A 20,100-nucleotide genomic window follows, 5' to 3' on the forward strand; every position below is an offset into this window, starting at 1 on the left:
TCACCTGGGGTCGGGGGTGAACTTGGATTCTCAATGGTCTGGCTCTCTCTAGCTCAGGGTGGCACCCGCTACAGACCCGTGCCCGCAACTACTACAGGTGTAGAGAAGTTCCAACAGACGTACTTGTAGACGGAGGTAAGTTAAGGGCTTCGGCCAGGGTTTATTAAAGCTTATACTGGTAGGAACGAAGTGGACCAGCCTACAATAGATTATATTGTCCGTCCGTTTGTCTGTTTGTCCGTCCGTCCATCCGTCCGTCCGTCCGTCCGTGTAGCAACATCGCCCCCTACTGCAAACACTTGGCATGACCCTACAAAAACCTTTAGACTCTGTGAGGCTTTCCTGGCTAAACAAGTGTAACATTCCCTTATAATTCCCTCAGATAGCTTTTAATTAAAACATTTAAATTAATGAGGCTTTCCTGGCTAAACACGTGTAACATTCCCTTATAATTCCCTGAGATAGCTTTCAATTAAAACTTTGAAATTAAATAAAAAAAACTCACAGCACCCTAAAGCCTACAGCTAGGCCTAAAGCCTAGAACTAGGCCTCAAAGTCTCCCTTCGTATCGTACCCCCGCATGTGTGCAAGGGAGTTCATGTTTAACAATGTTACATTCCCTGATGCTTTCAAATAGAATCATTTAAATTTAAAGCTTTTACATAAATAATTAAAACAGGTAAATTAAAAATTAACTCACGGCGCCCTAAAGCCTACAGCTAGGCCTAAAGCCTAGACCTAGGCCTCAAACTCTCCCTTCGTATCGTACCCCCGCGTGTGTGAAAGGGAGTTAATGTTTAACAATGTTACATTCCTTGATGTTTTTTAATAGAAACATTTACATTTAAAGCTTTTACATTAAAAAACAACTCCCTACCCCCTCCTCGTCGGCGGCTTTCCAGCCTAGAGCCAGGACTGGGAATCTCTCTCCCGCTAGGGGTGTATTGGGCGGGGCTACAGCGGCAGGGGGCGGGGCTACGCGGGGCTGGGCGGGGCAACGGCGGCAGGGGGCGTGGGCACGAGGTGGAGGGTGGGGCTACGCGGGGTTGGGGCGGGGTTACGGCGGTAAGGGGCGGGGCAACGAGCTGGGGCCGGGGACACCGAGATGGGGCGGGGTTACGCGGGTGGAGGGCGGAGCCACGGGGCATCCACTTATTGGCGGCCATTTTTTGCCATTTCATCTTATTATAGCCATTAAATTGTTCGTTCCTACCAGCCCACCCCGCAGGGTCCTGTTCAATATTACACAGCAGGGTACACAACTCCCAGGGGCTAGGGGGGGGTCCTACTCTGAGTCCGGGTCCCTGCCGGCTAGCTCCGGTCTCTCTCTCTCGTGTCGGATCGTGGACTCTGCCGACTCCACCGAGCGGAGAGAGAAGCACCTCTACGGCGACCACCGGCTTCTCCCCAGACTCCCTATTCGATCCCTCTCTCTACCCCTGGTTCCCTCTTCACCCTTCTTACTCTACCCGTTACCACGGTGACCCCGCTTACGTCACGGGGTTTCCCTTAAATACCCTAGGAGACGTGACGTCATCGCACTGAACGGCACACCCGACATCACGTCCCCATTTTACTCCTCTACACAGGTAAGTATAGACAGGGCGGTGTGTGCTTTGTATTTCCGGCGCTACACTTGCAAGAGATTTTGATCGTGTTTGAACATACCAGTTTTGTTATTGCCGTAAAGGGTACACACCCATTCTTATTTTTCATTCTTTTATCCTGGCAAAAAGGTCTCATGTTATAGCTGCTGCTCACCCCAAGTTAAGGGCCGTCCATAAATGACGTCACGCACCTGGGGGGGGGGGGGTCAGACATTTGTGACGATGTGTGACGAGGGGGGGGGGGTTGAGAAATGTGACGTCACATCAAAATGCGCAACTTTAAATAAATATAGACAACACGTTTTACTTAATTAAATAGACTTTTTTATAAATGTTTTCTCCTACAACATCAGAGTGCAGCGCCACATTAAATACGCACTACAATGACAATAGTTTAAAGCGATTTGAAGCATGTTTTATTTTGGGGGGGGGGGCGGGGGCAGAGCTTTATGACGTCATATTGCTCTGATTCGTGCGTGGTCCTTGTGCTGGTCTCTGGTGTGACACTGGCGGTGAGACGAGGCCATGAGGAAGGCTGCTGTCGCTGTTGTACATACTGGTAGGAACCTCCTGGTTACACCAGCCCACAGGGGATTGTTGTGTCCGTCCGTCGTGCAGGGAGGGGCTGAGTGGGGAGGGGAGGGCTGGGTGGGGAGGGTGGGGAGGGGCTGGGTGGGAGGGTGGGGAGGGGCTGGGTGTGGAGGGAGGGGCTGTGTGGGGAGGGGCTGGGTGGGAGGGGCTGGGTGGGGAGGGTCGGGCTGGGTGGGGAGGGGCTGGGTGGGAGGGTGGGGAGGGGCTGGGTGGGAGGGTGGGGAGGGGCTGGGTGGGAGGGTGGGGAGGGGCTGGGTGGGGGGGGAGGGGCTGGATGGGGAGGGTCGGGCTGGGTGGGGAGGGGCTGGGTGGGAGGGTGGGGAGGGGCTGGGTGGGTGGGAGGGTGGGGAGGGGCTGGGTGGGGGGGGAGGGGCTGGAAGGTGGGGAGGGTGGGGCTGGGTGGGGAGGGGCTGGTCACCCCGTGGTGCCCTTATAACACTCAACGTTTCACCTACTCACGCCGGCTTGTGCCCGCCCTCACAGTCGGGCATGTTTGCGGAATATTCGGTGTCTCATCAGCAGCACGGCTAGGTTTGCCGGTGAATTTAGCCGGTGAACTTTGCCGGTGAACTTTGCCAGTGAACCTTGCCGGTGAACCGTGCCAATGAACTTTGCCGGTAAACCTTGCCGGTGAACTTTGCCAGTGAACTTTGCGGTGAACTTTGCCGGTGAACTTTGTCAGTGAACTTTGCCGGTGAACTTTGCCGGTGAACTTTGCCGGTGAACTTTGCCGGTGAACTTTACCGGTGAACTTTGCCTGTGAACTTTATCAGTGAACTTTGCCAGTGAACTTTGCCAGTGAACTTTGCCGGTGAACTTTGTCAGTGAACTTTGCCAGTGAACTTTGTCAGTGAACTAGGCCAGTGAACTTTGCTGGTGAACTTTGCCAGTGAACTTTGCCGGTGAACCTTGCCAGTGAACTTTGCCGGTAAACCTTGCCAGTGAACTTTGCCGGCGAACCTTGCCGATGAACATTGCTGGTCAACGTTGCCGGTCAACCTGCCAGTGAACTTTGCCAGTGAACTTTGCCGGTGAACTTTGCCGGTGAACTTTGCCGGTGAACTTTGCCGGTGAACTTTGCCGGTGAACTTTGCCAGTGAACTTTGCTGGTGAACTTTGCCAGTGAACTTTGCTGGTGAACTTTGCCAGTGAACTTTGCCGGTGAACTTTGCCAGTAAACTTTGCTGGTGAACTTTGCCAGTGAACTTTGCCGGTGAACTTTGCCAGTGAACTTTGCTGGTGAACTTTGCCAGTGAACTTTGCTGGTGAACTTTGTCAGTGAACTTTGCCGGTGAACTTTGCCGGTGAACTTTGCCAGTGAACTTTGCCGGTGAACTTTGCCAGTGAACTTTGCCGGTGAACTTTGCCAGTGAACTTTGCTGGTGAACTTTGCCAGTGAACTTTGCCGGTGAACTTTGCTAGTGAACTTTGCCGGTGAACTTTGCCGGTGAACTTTGCTGGTGAACTTTGCCAGTGAACTTTGCCGGTGAACTTTGCCAGTGAACTTTGCTGGTGAATTTTGCCAGTGAACTTTGCCGGTGAACTTTGCCAGTGAACTTTGCCGGTGAACTTTGCCGGTGAACTTTGCTGGTGAACTTTGCCAGTGAACTTTGCCGGTGAACTTTGCCGGTGAACTTTGCTGGTGAACTTTGCCGGTGAACTTTGCTGGTGAATTTTGCCAGTGAACTTTGCGGTGAACTTTGCCAGTGAACTTTGCTGGTGAACATTGCTGGTGAACTTTGCGGTGAACTTTGCCAGTGAACTTTGCTGGTGAACATTGCTGGTGAACTTTGCGGTGAACTTTGCCAGTGAACTTTGCCGGTGAACTTTGCTGGTGAACTTTGCCAGTGAACTTTGCCGGTGAACTTTGCCAGTGAACTTTGCTGGTGAATTTTGCCAGTGAACTTTGCCGGTGAACTTTGCCAGTGAACTTTGCCGGTGAACTTTGCCGGTGAACTTTGCTGGTGAACTGTGCCAGTGAACTTTGCCGGTGAACTTTGCCAGTGAACTTTGCCGGTGAACTTTGCCGGTGAACTTTGCCGGTGAACTTTGCCGGTGAACTTTGCCGGTGAACTTTGCTGGTGAACTTTGCCGGTGAACTTTGCTGGTGAACTTTGCCAGTGAACTTTGCGGTGAACTTTGCCGGTGAACATTGCCGGTGAACTTTACCGGTGAACCTTGCCGGTGAACTTTGCCGGCCGGGTCTGACCACTGGGGTTTGGCACTCACGGACCACACCCCTCCCCCCCCCCTTCGCATGAACCGGTAACCGACTGAAAGAAAAGAACGCGGTACTAACCGGTTTTTAATGATTACATTAACCCCCCCACCCCCCGTCTGGCCCTCGCAGCTGATTGGCGCACAAGTTTCCACGTGTGTCCCACGCTGCGTGAGAGCGACACAGGAGGGAGGACGTCTCAACAACCCTGCGGCTGTCGCCTTCTGCTGCTGCTGCTGCTGTTGTTGTACTTAGCGGTGAAACGTCACCGCATCTCGAATTGTAAACATTGTAGTGGGTTCACTCTTCAACACACACACACCGGTTAGTGCTGAGGGAGGAGAGGGAGGAGTCTAGAGAGAGTGGGAGGAGTCTAGAGAGAGTGGGAGGAGTCTAGAGAGAGTGGGAGGAGTCTAGAGAGAGTGGCAGGAGTCTAGAGAGAGTGGGAGGAGTCTAGAGAGAGTGGGAGGAGTCTAGAGAGTGGGAGGAGTCTAGAGAGAGTGGGCGGAGTCTAGAGAGAGTGGGAGGAGTCTAGAGAGTGGGAGGAGTCTAGAGAGTGGGAGGAGTCTAGAGAGAGTGGGAGGAGTCTAGAGAGAGTGGGAGGAGTCTAGAGAGAGAGTGGGAGGAGTCTAGAGAGAGTGGGAGGAGTCTAGAGAGAGTGGGAGGAGTCTAGAGAGAGTGGGATGAGTCTAGAGAGAGTGGGAGGAGTCTAGAGAGAGAGTGGGAGGAGTCTAGAGAGAGTGGGAGGAGTCTAGAGAGAGAGTGGGAGGAGTCTAGAGTGACAGTGCGAGTGATGGGTGGGGGTGAGAGTTGATGAATGTGAGTCGGGAGAGGGAGCAGTGGGAGGAGTGACGCGAGGGGGAGGGGGAGGAGTGACGTGGGGGAGGAGTGACGTGGGGGAGGGGGAGTGACGTGAGGGGGAGGAGTGACGTGGGGGAGGAGTGACGTGGGGGAGGGGGAGGAGTGACGCACGTGATCAAGGAGGAGTGGAAGTTGGGAGGCATTGAAGCTGCCCTGCCCCAAGTTGCTGCTGCTGCTGCAGCTGGAGTCGGCGGTTGTAGGCGATGTTGGTGGCGGCGATGTCGATGGTGGTGGTGATGATGTTGCCGAAGTGATCGATGGCCTCGCGAGGAAGGCGGTGCCCTGGTGGAAGAGCACGACGCTTCGTCTCCCTCGTCTGAGCCCCCCGGGGAAAGTAACTCCGAAGTAACGTCAAAGTAACGCCGAAGTAACGAAGCGAAGAGAAGTTTGTCAGGAAGGGGCGGCGAGGCGATGCCGGGCGACGTGGGGCCAAGTTCGAGCGCTGGACTTGTGGAAAAGTGTCTGACTGTGACGGTGGGCAGATAGACACACACAGATAGACACACACACAGATAGACACAGATAGACACACACACAGACACACACACACAGACACACACACAGATAGACACACAGATAGACACACACACAGATAGACACACAGATAGACACACACACACAGATAGACACACACACACAGACACACACAGATAGACACACAGACACATACACACCACAGACACATACACACAGATAGACACACACAGACACACACAGATAGACACACAGATAGACACACATAGACACATACACACAAATAGACACACAGACACACAGATAGACACACACACAGACACATACACACAGACACACACAGATAGACACACAGACACATACACACCACTGACATACACACAGATAGACACACACAGATAGACACACACAGACACATACACACAAATAGACACACATGCACACACAGATAGACACACAGACACATACACACACATAGACACAGACACACACAGATAGACACACACAGATAGACAGATACATACAGAGACACACACAGACACACACAGACACACACAGATAGACACACACACAGATAGACAGATACATACAGAGACATCCGTCCATATAAACACACAGACGGACACACAGACAGAGACACAGTCGCACACACAGAGACACAGACAGACACAGAGACACAGACAGAGACACAGAGACACACACAGAGACAGACACAGACGGAGACACAGAGACACACACAGAGACACTGAGACACAGGACAGACTCACTGAGACACACTTAGACTCACCCACACTTACACTTAGACTCACCCATACTTACACTTAGACTCACTCACACACTTAGACTCACCCACACTTACACTTAGACTCACCCACACTTACACTTAGACTCACTCACACACTTAGACTCACTCACACACTTAGACTCACTCACACACTTAGACTCACCCACACTTACACTTAGACTCACCCACACTTACACTTAGACTCACTCACACTTACACTTAGACTCACTCACACACTTAGACTCACTCACACACTTAGACTCACCCACACTTACACTTAGACTCACCCACACTTACACTTAGACTCACTCACACACTTAGACTCACTCACACACTTAGACTCACTCACACACTTAGACTCACTCACACTTACACTTAGACTCACTCACACACTTGGACTCACCCACACTTACACTTAGACTCACCCACACTTACACTTAGACTCACTCACACACTTAGACTCACTCACACACTTAGACTCACTCACACACTTAGACTCACTCACACTTACACTTAGACTCACTCACACACTTAGACTCACTCACACACTTAGACTCACTCACACTTACACTTAGACTCACTCACACTTACACTTAGACTCACTCACACACTTGGACTCACCCACACTTACACTTAGACTCACCCACACTTACACTTAGACTCACTCACACACTTAGACTCACCCACACTTACACTTAGACTCACCCACACTTACACTTAGACTCACTCACACACTTAGACTCACTCACACACTTAGACTCACTCACACACTTAGACTCACTCACACACTTAGACTCACTCACACTTACACTTAGACTCACTCACACACTTAGACTCACTCACACACTTAGACTCACTCACACTTACACTTAGACTCACTCACACTTACACTTAGACTCACTCACACACTTGGACTCACCCACACTTACACTTAGACTCACTCACACTTACACTTAGACTCACTCACACACTTAGACTCACCCACACTTACACTTAGACTCACCCACACTTACACTTAGACTCACTCACACACTTAGACTCACCCACACTTACACTTAGACTCACTCACACACTTAGACTCACTCACACACTTAGACTCACCCACACTTACACTTAGACTCACTCACACGCTTGGACACGGGGCACCCTAAGGAAGGGACACTGAACAGGAGGAGCTAGACGAGGAGTAGGAGGAGCTAGACGACGAGGAGGAGGAGCTAGACGACGAGTAGGAGGAGCTAGACGACGAGGAGGAGGAGCTAGACGACGAGTAGGAGGAGCTAGACGACGAGGAGGAGGAGCTAGACGACGAGGAGGAGGAGCTAGACGACGAGTAGGAGGAGCTAGACGACGAGGAGGAGGAGCTAGACGACGAGTAGGAGGAGCTAGACGAGTAGGAGGAGCTAGACGACGAGTAGGAGGAGCTAGACGAGGAGGAGGAGCTAGACGAGGAGGAGGAGCTAGACGACGAGTAGGAGGAGCTAGACGACGAGGAGGAGGAGCTAGACGAGGAGGAGGAGCTAGACGACGAGGAGGAGGAGCTAGACGAGGAGGAGGAGCTAGACGACGAGTAGGAGGAGCTAGACGAGGAGGAGGAGGAGCTAGACGACGAGGAGGAGGAGCTAGACGACGAGTAGGAGGAGCTAGACGACGAGGAGGAGGAGCTAGACGACGAGTAGGAGGAGCTAGACGACGAGGAGGAGGAGCTAGACGACGAGTAGGAGGAGCTAGACGACGAGTAGGAGGAGCTAGACGAGGTGTAGGAGGAGCTAGACGACGAGTAGGAGGAGCTAGACGACGAGTAGGAGGAGCTAGACGAGGTGTAGGAGGAGCTAGACGACGAGGAGGAGGAGCCATGACGATGACGACGACGCCGTGGTGCAGCAGCGGGGTCAACAGCAGCGTGCTGTCCACGTGGTACCACCGCGACCTGAGCCGCGTGCGCGCCGAGGAGCTGCTGGGACGCGCCGCTCGCGACGGCTCCTTCCTGCTGCGCGACAGCGAGTCGGTGCCAGGAGCATTCGCCCTCTGCCTGCTGTGAGTGGCGGGGGCACGGGGGGGGGGCACGGGGGGGGGGGGCACGGGGGGGGGGCACGGGGGGAGGCACGGGGGGGGCGGGGGGGCACGTTGGTGGGGGGGCACCGGGGGGGGGGGGGGCACGGGGGGCCTTCGGTGTCCCCACAACACGGGGGCCTTCACTCATCGCCCTGGGGTCCAGGGGACATAGACCCCCCCCCAGGTCCCCAGGGGCCCCTCACCCACCTTCTCCATGGGGGTCTTCACTCACCCCACGGGACCCCCCCCCCACGGGAGTGTAAACGCGTGCGAGTGTGTGAGTGAGTGTACGAGTGTGAATGAGTGAGTGTGCGAGTGTGAGTGAGTGTGCGAGTGAGTGTGAGTGATTGGGGAGTTGGGCCTGTTGGACCAGCCCTCGGGGCTCGTCTGGGCTCCCCGCGGGGTCAGGGTGGAGGGGCCACGGGGAAGGGGTCGGGGCGAGGGGGACGGGACGGGGGTCATCTTTGTGGTTCCTCAGCGGCAACGCCGAGTTCCTCTGGGGGTTCTTGGGGTCTCCCGGGGATTACTTTGGGTTTCTCTGGGATTACTTGTAGGGTTCATCTGCGATTACTTTTAGGGTTTCTCTGGGATTACTTTTAGGGTTTCTCTGGGATTACTTTTGGGGTATCTGTAATTACTTTTAGAGTTTAGCTGGGATTATTTTTGGGGTTTCTGGGATTTTTTTTTGTGGTTTCTCCGGGATTACTTTTGGGTTTCTCCAGGATTACTTTATTATTATTATCTGGGATTACTTTTGGTATGGAGTTCATATCCCGACCCTGATGACGCCTGCTGTTTATTTGGAGTTTGCGTCTCTCTCTCAGCTCTCATGGATTTTTGTCCGGGTCCTCCGGTTTCTCCCCTCCACATTCAGCAATCAACATCACCACGCGTTTATAGAGACACCGCCAACAACGTGTAAGGATTGTCACGTAAACAGAACGTGCCAATCTGCTGCTAGTTTTTAGCACGCTGGCAAATGTCGTGGGTTCACTCTCCAGCACACAGCCGGCGCGCTGTACCAGTAACGGATTGGTGGCCACGTTCTGTTTTCGTGACAAACCTCGCTAATCGGCTGTGCCGGGTGGTGGCGGGTTTAACGACACAACGTTTAGATTCACTCCATCTAACCCCAAAACCCGCTGTGGTGGATGAGAGAGCCACTTCGTTGTGTAGGTTTTTACCCTTTCATCTGGTACAAAAACTGACACCTTTATACAAGGGATCATGTTTGCAATAACCACAACACAAGCAGTCAAAATGCAAACAAAAATAGACAACTCTGATGATAATGATATGCACTGTCCTTGAAGTTGATTGGTCCACACCCGAGACAGCTTTTCTTAGAGCCTAGTCTCCATTGGTGTTGGACCAGATGACGCCAAAAGGCGTACAACTCAAAGACAGCGCACTATCAGAGTATTGAGAGCTCGGGGTAAGGATTTACACTGAGACCTCCTTTACCAGTGGCAAAATATAGTAATAGGTTTTTGTATAAAAGTGTCAGTTTTTGTACCAGTTGAAAGGGTAAAAACCTATTACTATATGTTTCCACTGGTAAAGGAGATGTCTCAGTGTATATGACAAACGAGTCAAGGTCCTCATTTGGCAAAATCAAAAAATGACACTGGTCAACACACTTTTTCTGGCATAAGGTATTCCAACGGGTTTTAGGTCATTTTGGGGTGCTGATTCCAAATCTGGCATCAGTTTTTGTCTATCACATCAGGTTTTTGAGATTTCACTGGTCAACAATAAGAAAACATTTTTTCTGGCCTGGACTTTTGCAGCTGTTCTAGACTAATTTCAGGGTGCTGATTCCAAATCTGATCTCAGATTTGCTCCGTCACATCTCATTTTATGCTATCGGCATACCCCATTTTCATTGATTTTACCCGAAATTAGCTCTGTCACTTATGATTGCAAGTTGTTGCGAGTCAGTGACTGCTTTAGTGTTAAAATATGGTGCTGTATTTTTAGGATAGTGTGTTTATAATATCATTTTATGTAGATATCCACATTTATTTAATATTTTTCTTCTGCAGTTTTTATTGAAAATGCTATATTTGATACACTGGTCAACACACTTTTTCTGGCATAAGGTATTCCAACGGTTTTAAGGTAATGTTGGGGTGCTGATTCCAAATCTGGCATCAGTTTTTGTCTATCACATCAGGTTTTTGAGATATCAAATATTGCATTTTCAATAAAAACTGCGGAAGAAAAATATTAAATAGATGTGGATATCTACATAAAATGATATTATAAACACACTATCCTAAAAATACAGCACCATATTTTAACACTAAAGCAGTCACTGACTCGCAACAACTTGCAATCATAAGTGACAGAGTTAATTTCGGGTAAAATCAATGAAAATGGGGTATGCCGATAGCATAAAATGAGATGTGATAGAGCAAATCTGAGGTCAGATTTGGAATCAGCACCCTAAAATTACACTATGAGACCTCCTTTACCAGTGGCAAAATATAGTAATAGGTTTTTATCCTTTCAACTGGTACAAGGGTAAAAACCTATTACTATATTTTGCCACTGGTAAAGGAGGTCTCAGTGTAAATCCTTACCCCGAGCTCTCAATACTCTGATAGTGCACTGTTTTTGAGTTGTACGCCTTTTGGTGTCATCTGGTCCAACACCAATGGAGACTAGGCTCTAAGAAAAGCTGTCTCGGGTGTGGACCAATCAACTTCAAGGACAGTGCATATCATTATCAGAGTTGTTTCTTTTTTGCTTTTTGACTGCTTGTGTTGTGGTTATTGCAAACATAATGCCTTGTATAAAGGTGTCAGTTTGTGTACCAGTTGAAAGGGTAAAAACCTATTACTATACCCTGAAATTAGTCTAAAACAGCTGCAAAAGTCCAGGCCAGATTTTTTGGTTGTTGTTGACCAGTGTTATTTATCTGGGTGCCTCGCGGAAGGCAAGCTACTCGGCCCACTGGTTTGCGGGAGCCCCTGAGCGCTTCGTGAGCGCTGATCGTGAGACCCGCCGGTGCCCGTGCAGCGTCCCTGGCCTACTCGCCCTGCAACTCCACACGCTGCCCGGCAGCTTCCGCTGAAGCCAGCTCACCTCGCGCCGGTTTCACATCCTGGGGTCTCATCAGTTGACATATCGCCGCGGTGGCTGGGACATGTTCATTATCTCGCCTGGTGTACAGGAGGTCGTGGGTTCCATTCCGTCCCTGACGCCTGCTGCTGTATATTTGGAGTTTGCGTCTCTCTCTCTCTCATCATCATCATCACGGTGGCTAGGAGATGTTTACTACCTCGCCTGGTGTGCAGGAGGTCGTGGGTTCGTGCCCGACCCTGACGCCTGCTGTATATTTGGAGTTTGCGTCTCTCTCTCTCTCTCTCATCATCATCACGGTGGCTAGGAGATGTTAACTACCTCGCCTGGTGTGCAGGAGGTCGTGGGTTCGTGCCCGACCCTGACGCCTGCTGTATATTTGGAGTTTGCGTCTCTCTCTCATCATCATCACGGTGGCTAGGAGATGTTAACTACCTCGCCTGGTGTGCAGGAGGTCGTGGGTTCGTGCCCGACCCTGACGCCTGCTGTATATTCGGAGTTTGCGTCTCTCTCTCTCTCATCATCATCATCACGGTGGCTAGGAGATGTTTACTACCTCGCCTGGTATACAGGAGGTCGTGGGTTCGTGCCCGACCCTGACGCCTGCTGTATATTTGGAGTTTGCGTCTCTCTCTCTCTCATCATCATCATCACGGTGGCTAGGAGATGTTTACTACCTCGCCTGGTATACAGGAGGTCGTGGGTTAGATCCCGACCCTGACGCCTGCTGCTGTATATTCGGAGTTTGCGTGTCTCTCTCTCTCATCATCATCAACACGATGGCTAGGAGATGTTAACTACCTCGCCTGGTGTGCAGGAGGTCGTGGGTTTGTGACCGACCCAGACGCCTGCTGCTGTATATTCGGAGTTTGCGTTTCTCTCTCTTTCAGTATCATCATCATCACGGTGGCTAGGAGATGTTAACGATCTCGCCTGGTGTACAGGAGGTCGTGGGTTCCATCCCGACCCTGACGCCTGCTGCTGTATATTTGAGTTTGTATCTCTCTCTTTCATAATCATCATCATCACGGTGGCTAGGAGATGTTAACGATCTCGCCTGGTGTACAGGAGGTCGTGGGTTAGATCCCGACCCCTGCTGCCTGCTGCATATTTGGAGTCTGCGGTGTGTCTCTCTCCCCGTGGTCGCGTGTGACAGTTGTAGCTACACACACACACAGTTGTAGCTACACACACACAGCTACACACACACACACAGCTACACACACACACACACAGCTACACACACACACACAGCTACACACACACAGCTATACACACACACAGTTGTAGCTACACACACACAGCTACACACACACACACAGCTACGCACACACACACAGCTACACACACACACAGTTGTAGCTACACACACACAGCTACACACACACACACAGCTACACACACACACAGTTGTAGCTACACACACACAGCTACACACACACACACAGCTACGCACACACACACAGCTACACACACAGTTGTAGCTACACACACACAGCTGTAGCTACACACACAGCTACACACACACACACACAGCTACACACACACACAGCTACACACACACAGCTGTAGCTACACACACAGCTACACACACACACACAGCTACACACACACAGCTACATACACACAGCTACACACACACACAGCTACACACACACAGTTGTAGCTACACACACACACACACAGCTGTAGCTACACACACACAGATACACACACACAGCTACACACACACACAGCTGTAGCTTCACACACACACACGGCTACACACACACACGGCTACACACACACACAGCTACACACACACACAGATACACACACACACACTGCTACACACACACACAGCTATAGCTTCACACACACACACACAGCTACACACACACACAGCTACACACACACACAGCTACACACATACACAGCTACACACACACACAGCTACACACACACACAGCTACACACACACACAGTTGTAGCTACACACACACACAGCTACACACACACACAGCTACACACACACACAGCTACACACACACACAGTTGTAGCTACACACACACACAGCTACACACACACACAGCTACACACATACACAGCTACACACACACACAGCTACACACACACACAGTTGTAGCTACACACACACACAGCTACACACACACACAGCTACACACACACAGTTGTAGCTACACACACACATATACACACACACAGCTACACACACACACAGTTGTAGCTACACACACACATATACACACCACGAAGGGCATCCTCTTGCTAATGACACCCTGGGATCAGCGTTCCCCAACGTTGCACAACGTTGGGGAACGTTGCACATCGCGTAATTGAGCGGTGCACTCTGGGAAATCTTCGCTGAGTCAAAGGAGTGAGCTCACACACACACACGTGAGAGAGTGTGAGCAAAGACAAAGATCCCCCGTGTAGCCTTAACAGACTGTTGGGGCAAGTGCTGTTAGCGAGTAGCAGCTATGAAGGTTGGGACGGTACACGAGGGGGTGGGTGGCCGGCACCACGCCCGGCCGCCTTTGTCTCCCCAGTGGCGATGTTTACTACACACCTCTACACCAGCTACTCATTTGAGGCCGAGGGGATGGGTGGAGGGGATGGGTGGAGGGGGTGAGTTGAGGGGGTGAGTGGAGGGGATGGGTGGAGAGGGGATGGGGGGAGGGAGGGGTGGAGGGGGTGGGTGGAGGGGGTGAGTTGAGGGGGTGAGTTGAGGGGATGGGTGGAGGGGGTGAGTTGAGGGGATGAGTGGAGGGGATGGGTGGAGAGGGGATGGGGGGAGGGGATGGGTGGAGGGGATGGGTGGAGGGGATGGGTTGAGGGGGTGAGTGGAGGGGGTGGGTGGAGAGGGGATGGGTGGAGAGGGGATGGGGGGAGGGAGGGGTGGAGGGGGTGGGTGGAGGGGGTGAGTTGAGGGGGTGAGTTGAGGGGATGAGTGGAGGGGATGGGGGGAGGGGATGGGTGGAGGGGGTGAGTTGAGGGGGTGAGTGGAGGGGATGGGTGGAGAGGGGATGGGTGGAGAGGGGATGGGGGGAGGGAAGGGTGGAGGGGGTGAGTTGAGGGGATGAGTGGAGGGGATGGGGGGAGGGGATGGGTGGAGGGGGTGAGTTCAGGGGATGAGTGGAGGGGATGGGTGGAGAGGGGATGGGGGGAGGGGATGGGTGGAGGGGATGGGTGGAGGGGATGGGTTGAGGGGGTGAGTTGAGGGGGTGAGTTGAGGGGATGAGTGGAGGGGATGGGGGGAGGGGATGGGTGGAGGGGGTGAGTTGAGGGGATGAGTGGAGGGGATGGGTGGAGAGGGGATGGGGGGAGGGGATGGGTGGAGGGGGTGAGTTGAGGGGGTGGGTGGAGAGGGGATGGGTGGAGGGGATGGGTGGAGGGGATGGGTGGAGGGGGTGAGTTGAGGGGATGAGTGGAGGGGGTGGGTGGAGAGGGGATGGGTGGAGGGGGTGGGTGGAGGGGCTGGGTGGAGGGGTCCCCAGGTCCCTAGGTCCCCAGGTCCCCAGGGCAGCTGGTGTAGACCCAGAGGGTCACGCTCAGATCGCGTTCCCCACCTGGTATTGCTCGTCAGCACGTGACGACGTGGGCCCCACGTGACTCGCTGGGCCCCACGTGACTCACTGGGCCCCACGTGACTCGCTAGATTTGTGTGGAGTTCTCAAATCGTGGCAGCAGCAGCAGGTCAGGTGGTGCTCGACTCCTGCCTTGAGCCACCGAATCACAATCTTCGTCTGGGGGGAATCCGATGAGCTACGATCCTCTCTTCTACAGATGTCCAGTAGGGACCACGCTGGCTAGGAGATGTTGACTACCTCGCCTGGTGTGCAGGAGGTCGTGGGTTCGATCCTAACCCTGACACTTGCTGCTGTATAATTTGGAGTTTGCGTGTCTCTCTCTCATCATCATCATCACGGTGGCTATGAGATGTTGACTACCTCGCCTGGTGTGCAGGAGGTCGTGGGTTCGATCCTAACCCTGACACTTGCTGCTGTATAATTTGGAGTTTGCGTGTCTCTCTCTCATCATTATCATCACGGTGGCTAGGAGATGTTGACTACCTCGCCTGGTGTGCAGGAGGTCGTGGGTTCGATCCTAACCCTGACACTTGCTGCTGTATAATTTGGAGTTTGCGTGTCTCTCTCTCATCATTATCATCACGGTGGCTAGGAGATGTTGACTACCTCGCCTGGTGTGCAGGAGGTCGTGGGTTCGATCCTAACCCTGACACTTGCTGCTGTATAATTTGGAGTTTGCGTGTCTCTCTCTCATCATTATCATCACGGTGGCTAGGAGATGTTGACTACCTCGCCTGGTGTGCAGGAGGTCGTGGGTTCGATCCCAACCCTGACGCCTGCTGCTGTATATCTGGAGTTTGTGCGTCTCTCCCCGCGGTTGCGTGGATTTTTCTCCGGTCCCTCCGCTTTTTCCTTCCACATTTAGAATGAACGTCATTTCGCTGCTATATATAATATAAATTTAGGGTGGTTTTTGTTTTATTGGGTTAGATCGCATGAATATAAGTGTCTCGTTCAACCCGCCACCTCCCGACACGGCCAATGAGAACGGGGTTTGTCACGTGACCGAAGCGTGGCCAATCCGTAGCTAGTCCAGCTCTCCCCTTGCTGCTGTGCGTTGGAGAGTGAAACCCGTTGCAGCGTTTACAATTCGGGTGACCGCGGCGTTTCACCGGTAATCACAACAACATTCGGCGGCAGCATCATCAGGCGCGAGCCACAGAGTCGTGGAGAAATCCTCCTCCTGTCTCTCTGCACGCTGGTGGCAGTAACCACGGTCATAGTGATGGCAGAGTGACCAGGAGCTGATGCGAATCCGGTGAGCGAATGGCCAGAGAGAATCCGGTGAGCGAGTTGCCGGAGAGAATCCGGCGAGTGAGGGAGTTGGCGGAGAGAATCCGGTGAGCGAGTTGCCGGAGAGAATCCGGTGAGCGAGTGGCCGAAGAGAATCCGGTGAGCGAGTTGCCGGAGCGAATCCGGCGAGTGAGCGAGTTGCCGGAGAGAATCCGGTGAGCGAGTTGCCGGAGAGAATCCGGTGAGCGAGTTGCCGGAGAGAATCCGGTGAGGGAGTTGCCGGAGCGAATCCGGCGAGCGAGTTGCCGGAGAGAATCCGGTGAGCGAGTTGCCGGAGAGAATCCGGTCTTGACTCTCCCCGCGGCGTTGACTTGCCCATAAACCCGCGGCCCGCCCCCCGCGTTTCTATTGAGCGATAGCGGGTGGGGGGGTGGGGGGGTTGAGTGGGGGGTGGAGTGGGGGGTGGGGGGGTGGAGTGGGGGGTGGGGGGGTGGAGTGGGGGGTGGGGGGGTGGAGTGGGGGGAGAGCTCACGCAGCGGGCGGCCTGTGTGTCGGTGTTGACGGTGCCACCGTTGGCGAGGCTCCTGGTTGTACTTTGGGCAGCAGCATCAGCAGCATCAGTGTCTCCCTCCTGCGTGATGGCGAGCCCTGTGCCACGCAGGGACTGCTGCCACTGGGGGTGCCCCCCCCCCCAGGCCGGACCACAGCAGCAGCAGCATCGCCCCCCCCCCCCACGCTGTAGGAGAGAAACTGGACACTTGTTATTTTTTACTAATTATTATTTTGGCACGGTGGCCCAGTGAGAGGTCGCGAGGTCATATCCCGGCCGGCCGGGTGGGTGGGGGGTGGGGGAGTGGGTGGGAGGTTGGGGGTGGGTGGGAGGTGGGGGGTGGAGGGTGGGTGGGATGTGGATGGGTGGGTGGGTGGCTGACTCAGCCCATCAGCATCCCGCGACCACGGGCACCGCTGTGGAGGATGTCACCGCTGTGGAGGATGTCACCGCTGATTTCCTCAGTGGGGAGATTCGCCCCTTGCCGTGGGAATGAACCGCACGGCACATCGCTGCTGCTGCTGCTCATGATGATGACGATGATGACGATGATGACGATCTCGTCGGCGAGGAAGTTGAACCCATCGCCACGCCAACTCCGGCAACCCTCGTGGTGGTGGCTTTTGTGGCGAAGCCGTCGGCACAAAGACGGTGGCCCACATCATCGCCCGGCGCCTTCTGCTTGCGATGCTTCTGCTGCGTCCGTCTGGAACGTTCCTTCCTTCCGATATCTGGAAGCTACCGGGAGGCTTCGCTGCACTTTCAATTCGTTATCGAGGATTGGCCAACTCACTCCGAGTGAACTGCTTTTTGTTGTGCTCGGTTTGTTGTTATTCCTCCGGCGCCAGACAAAGATCCCCCGTGTAGCCTTGAGCAGACCGTAGGGGCAAGTGCTCTTGGCGAAGGCCGGCACCACGCCCGGTCGCCTTTGTCTCCCCAGTGGTGATGGTTACCGCACACCAGACCAGGCGCTCATTTTTTTGCCTGGGTTCCTAGCGCAGTATGTTAAGCACTGCACCACCGCTCGCTCAGATCAAAGCCAAAGATCCCCCAGATAGCCTTTCAACAGACTGTCGGGGCAAGTGCTCTTCGTGAGCGGCACCTATGAAGGCCGGCACGGCGCACGAGGGGGTGGGTGGCCAGCACCACGCCCGGCCGCCTTTGTCTCCCCAGTGGCGATGTTTACTACACACCGCACCAGGCGCTCATTTGAGGCCGAGTCGACCTAGGGGAGGAGGCCCAGGACCGTTTGAGATAATTGTCACCGGTGTTTGTTGGGGTGGTTATTTTACTTTTATTAATTTATTTATTTTCTCCTACGTGACTTTACCGAAAAAACCTAAGAGTATGAATCTTTGCAGTCACGACAGCTTCACATCTAGAATGGAACTGGGGTTCGTGGCGTGGCGCGCTAACCGCTACACTGCCGCTCCCCCCGCTATAACAACAAGAACAACAACAACAAGAACAACAACAACAACACACACACACGACTCCCACGGCTGGCTGCTGCTGCTGCTGCGTGGATCACGAGCGGGCGACGAGCGTCGAGTGGACCGTGTCGCGCTCACCCCGCACCGACCCCGACCCTCGCGTGACCCCCAACCCTCACGTGACCCCCAACCCTCACGTGACCCCAACCCTCACGTGACCCCAACCCTCACGTGACCCCAACCCTCACGTGACCCCAACCCTCGCGTGACCCCAACCCTCGCGTGACCCCCAACCCTCACGTGACCCCAACCCTCACGTGACCCCAACCCTCGCGTGACCCCAACCCTCGCGTGACCCCAACCCTCGCGTGACCCCAACCCTCACGTGACCCCAACCCTCGCGTGACCCCAACCCTCGCGTGACCCCAACCCTCGCGTGACCCCCAACCCTCACGTGACTCCAACCCTCACGTGACCCCAACCCACTGTGTGAGACTATTGGTCTCCGCTGTGTGCCTATGGGTCTCTGTATAAGTTTAAGGGTCTTTGCATGAGTCTATGGGTCTCTGCGTGGGTCTACAGGTCTCTGTGTGAGTCTTACGGGTCTCTGTGTAAGTCTATGGGTCTCTGTGTGAGTCTACGGGTCTCTGTGTGTGTCTACGGGTCTCTGTGTGAGTCTACGGTCTCTGTGTGAGTCTATGGGTCTCTGTGTGAATCTACGGGTCTCTGTGTGAGTCTACGGGTCTCTGCGTGAGTCTACGGGTCTCTGTGTGAGTCTACGGGTCTCTGTGTGAGTCTACGGGTCTCTGTGTGTGTCTACGGGTCTCTGTGTGAGTCTACGGGTCTCTGTGTGAGTCTACGGGTCTCTGCGTGAGTCTACGGGTCTCTGTGTGTGTCTACGGGTCTCTGTGTGAGTCTACGGGTCTCTGTGTGAGTCTACGAGTCTCTGCGTGAGTCTACGGGTCTCTGTGTGTGTCTACGGGTCTCTGTGTGTGTCTACGGGTCTCTGTGTGAGTCTACGGGTCTCTGTGTGAGTCTACGAGTCTCTGCGTGAGTCTACGGGTCTCTGTGTGTGTCTACGGGTCTCTGTGTGAGTCTACGGGTCTCTGCGTGAGTCTACGGGTCTCTGTGTGAGTCTACGGGTCTCTGTGTGTGTCTACGGGTCTCTGTGTGAGTCTACGGGTCTCTGCGTGAGTCTACGGGTCTCTGCGTGAGTCTACGGGTCTCTGTGTGAGTCTACGTGTCTCTGTGTGTGTCTACGGGTCTCTGTGTGAGTCTACGGGTCTCTGCGTGAGTCTACGAGTCTCTGTGTGAGTCTACGAGTCTCTGCGTGAGTCTACGGGTCTGTGTGAGTCTACAGGTCTCTGTGTGAGTCTCTGTGTCTCTGTGTGAGTCTATGGGTCTCTGTGTGAGTCTACGGGTCTCTGTGTGAGTCTATGGGTCTCTGTGAGTCTATGGGTCTCTGCGTGAGTCTATGGGTTTCTGTGTGAGTCTATGGGTTTCTGTGTGAGTCTATGGGTCTCTGTGTGAGTCTATGGGTCTCTGCGTGAGTCTGTGGGTCTCTGCGTGAGTCTATGGGTTTCTGTGTGAGTCTATGGGTCTCTGTGTGAGTCTAT

At 53.6% G+C, this 20,100-nt stretch overlaps 1 protein-coding gene across 1 annotated transcript in view; it reads left to right on the plus strand.

The window, feature by feature from the left end:
* Window positions 1–7,383: 7,383 nt before the first annotated feature.
* Window positions 7,384–20,100, plus strand: part of LOC144950165 (phosphatidylinositol 3,4,5-trisphosphate 5-phosphatase 2A-like) — a 97,761-nt gene continuing 85,044 nt past the window's right edge. The window contains 1 exon segment of the mRNA XM_078880235.1: window positions 7,384–8,572. Coding sequence (XP_078736361.1) covers window positions 8,391–8,572 — 182 coding nt within the window. The 5' untranslated portion in view covers window positions 7,384–8,390.

The sequence above is a fragment of the Lampetra fluviatilis genome, chromosome 56 (assembly GCF_964198595.1).
Source record: "Lampetra fluviatilis chromosome 56, kcLamFluv1.1, whole genome shotgun sequence".
NCBI lineage: Eukaryota > Metazoa > Chordata > Hyperoartia > Petromyzontiformes > Petromyzontidae > Lampetra > Lampetra fluviatilis.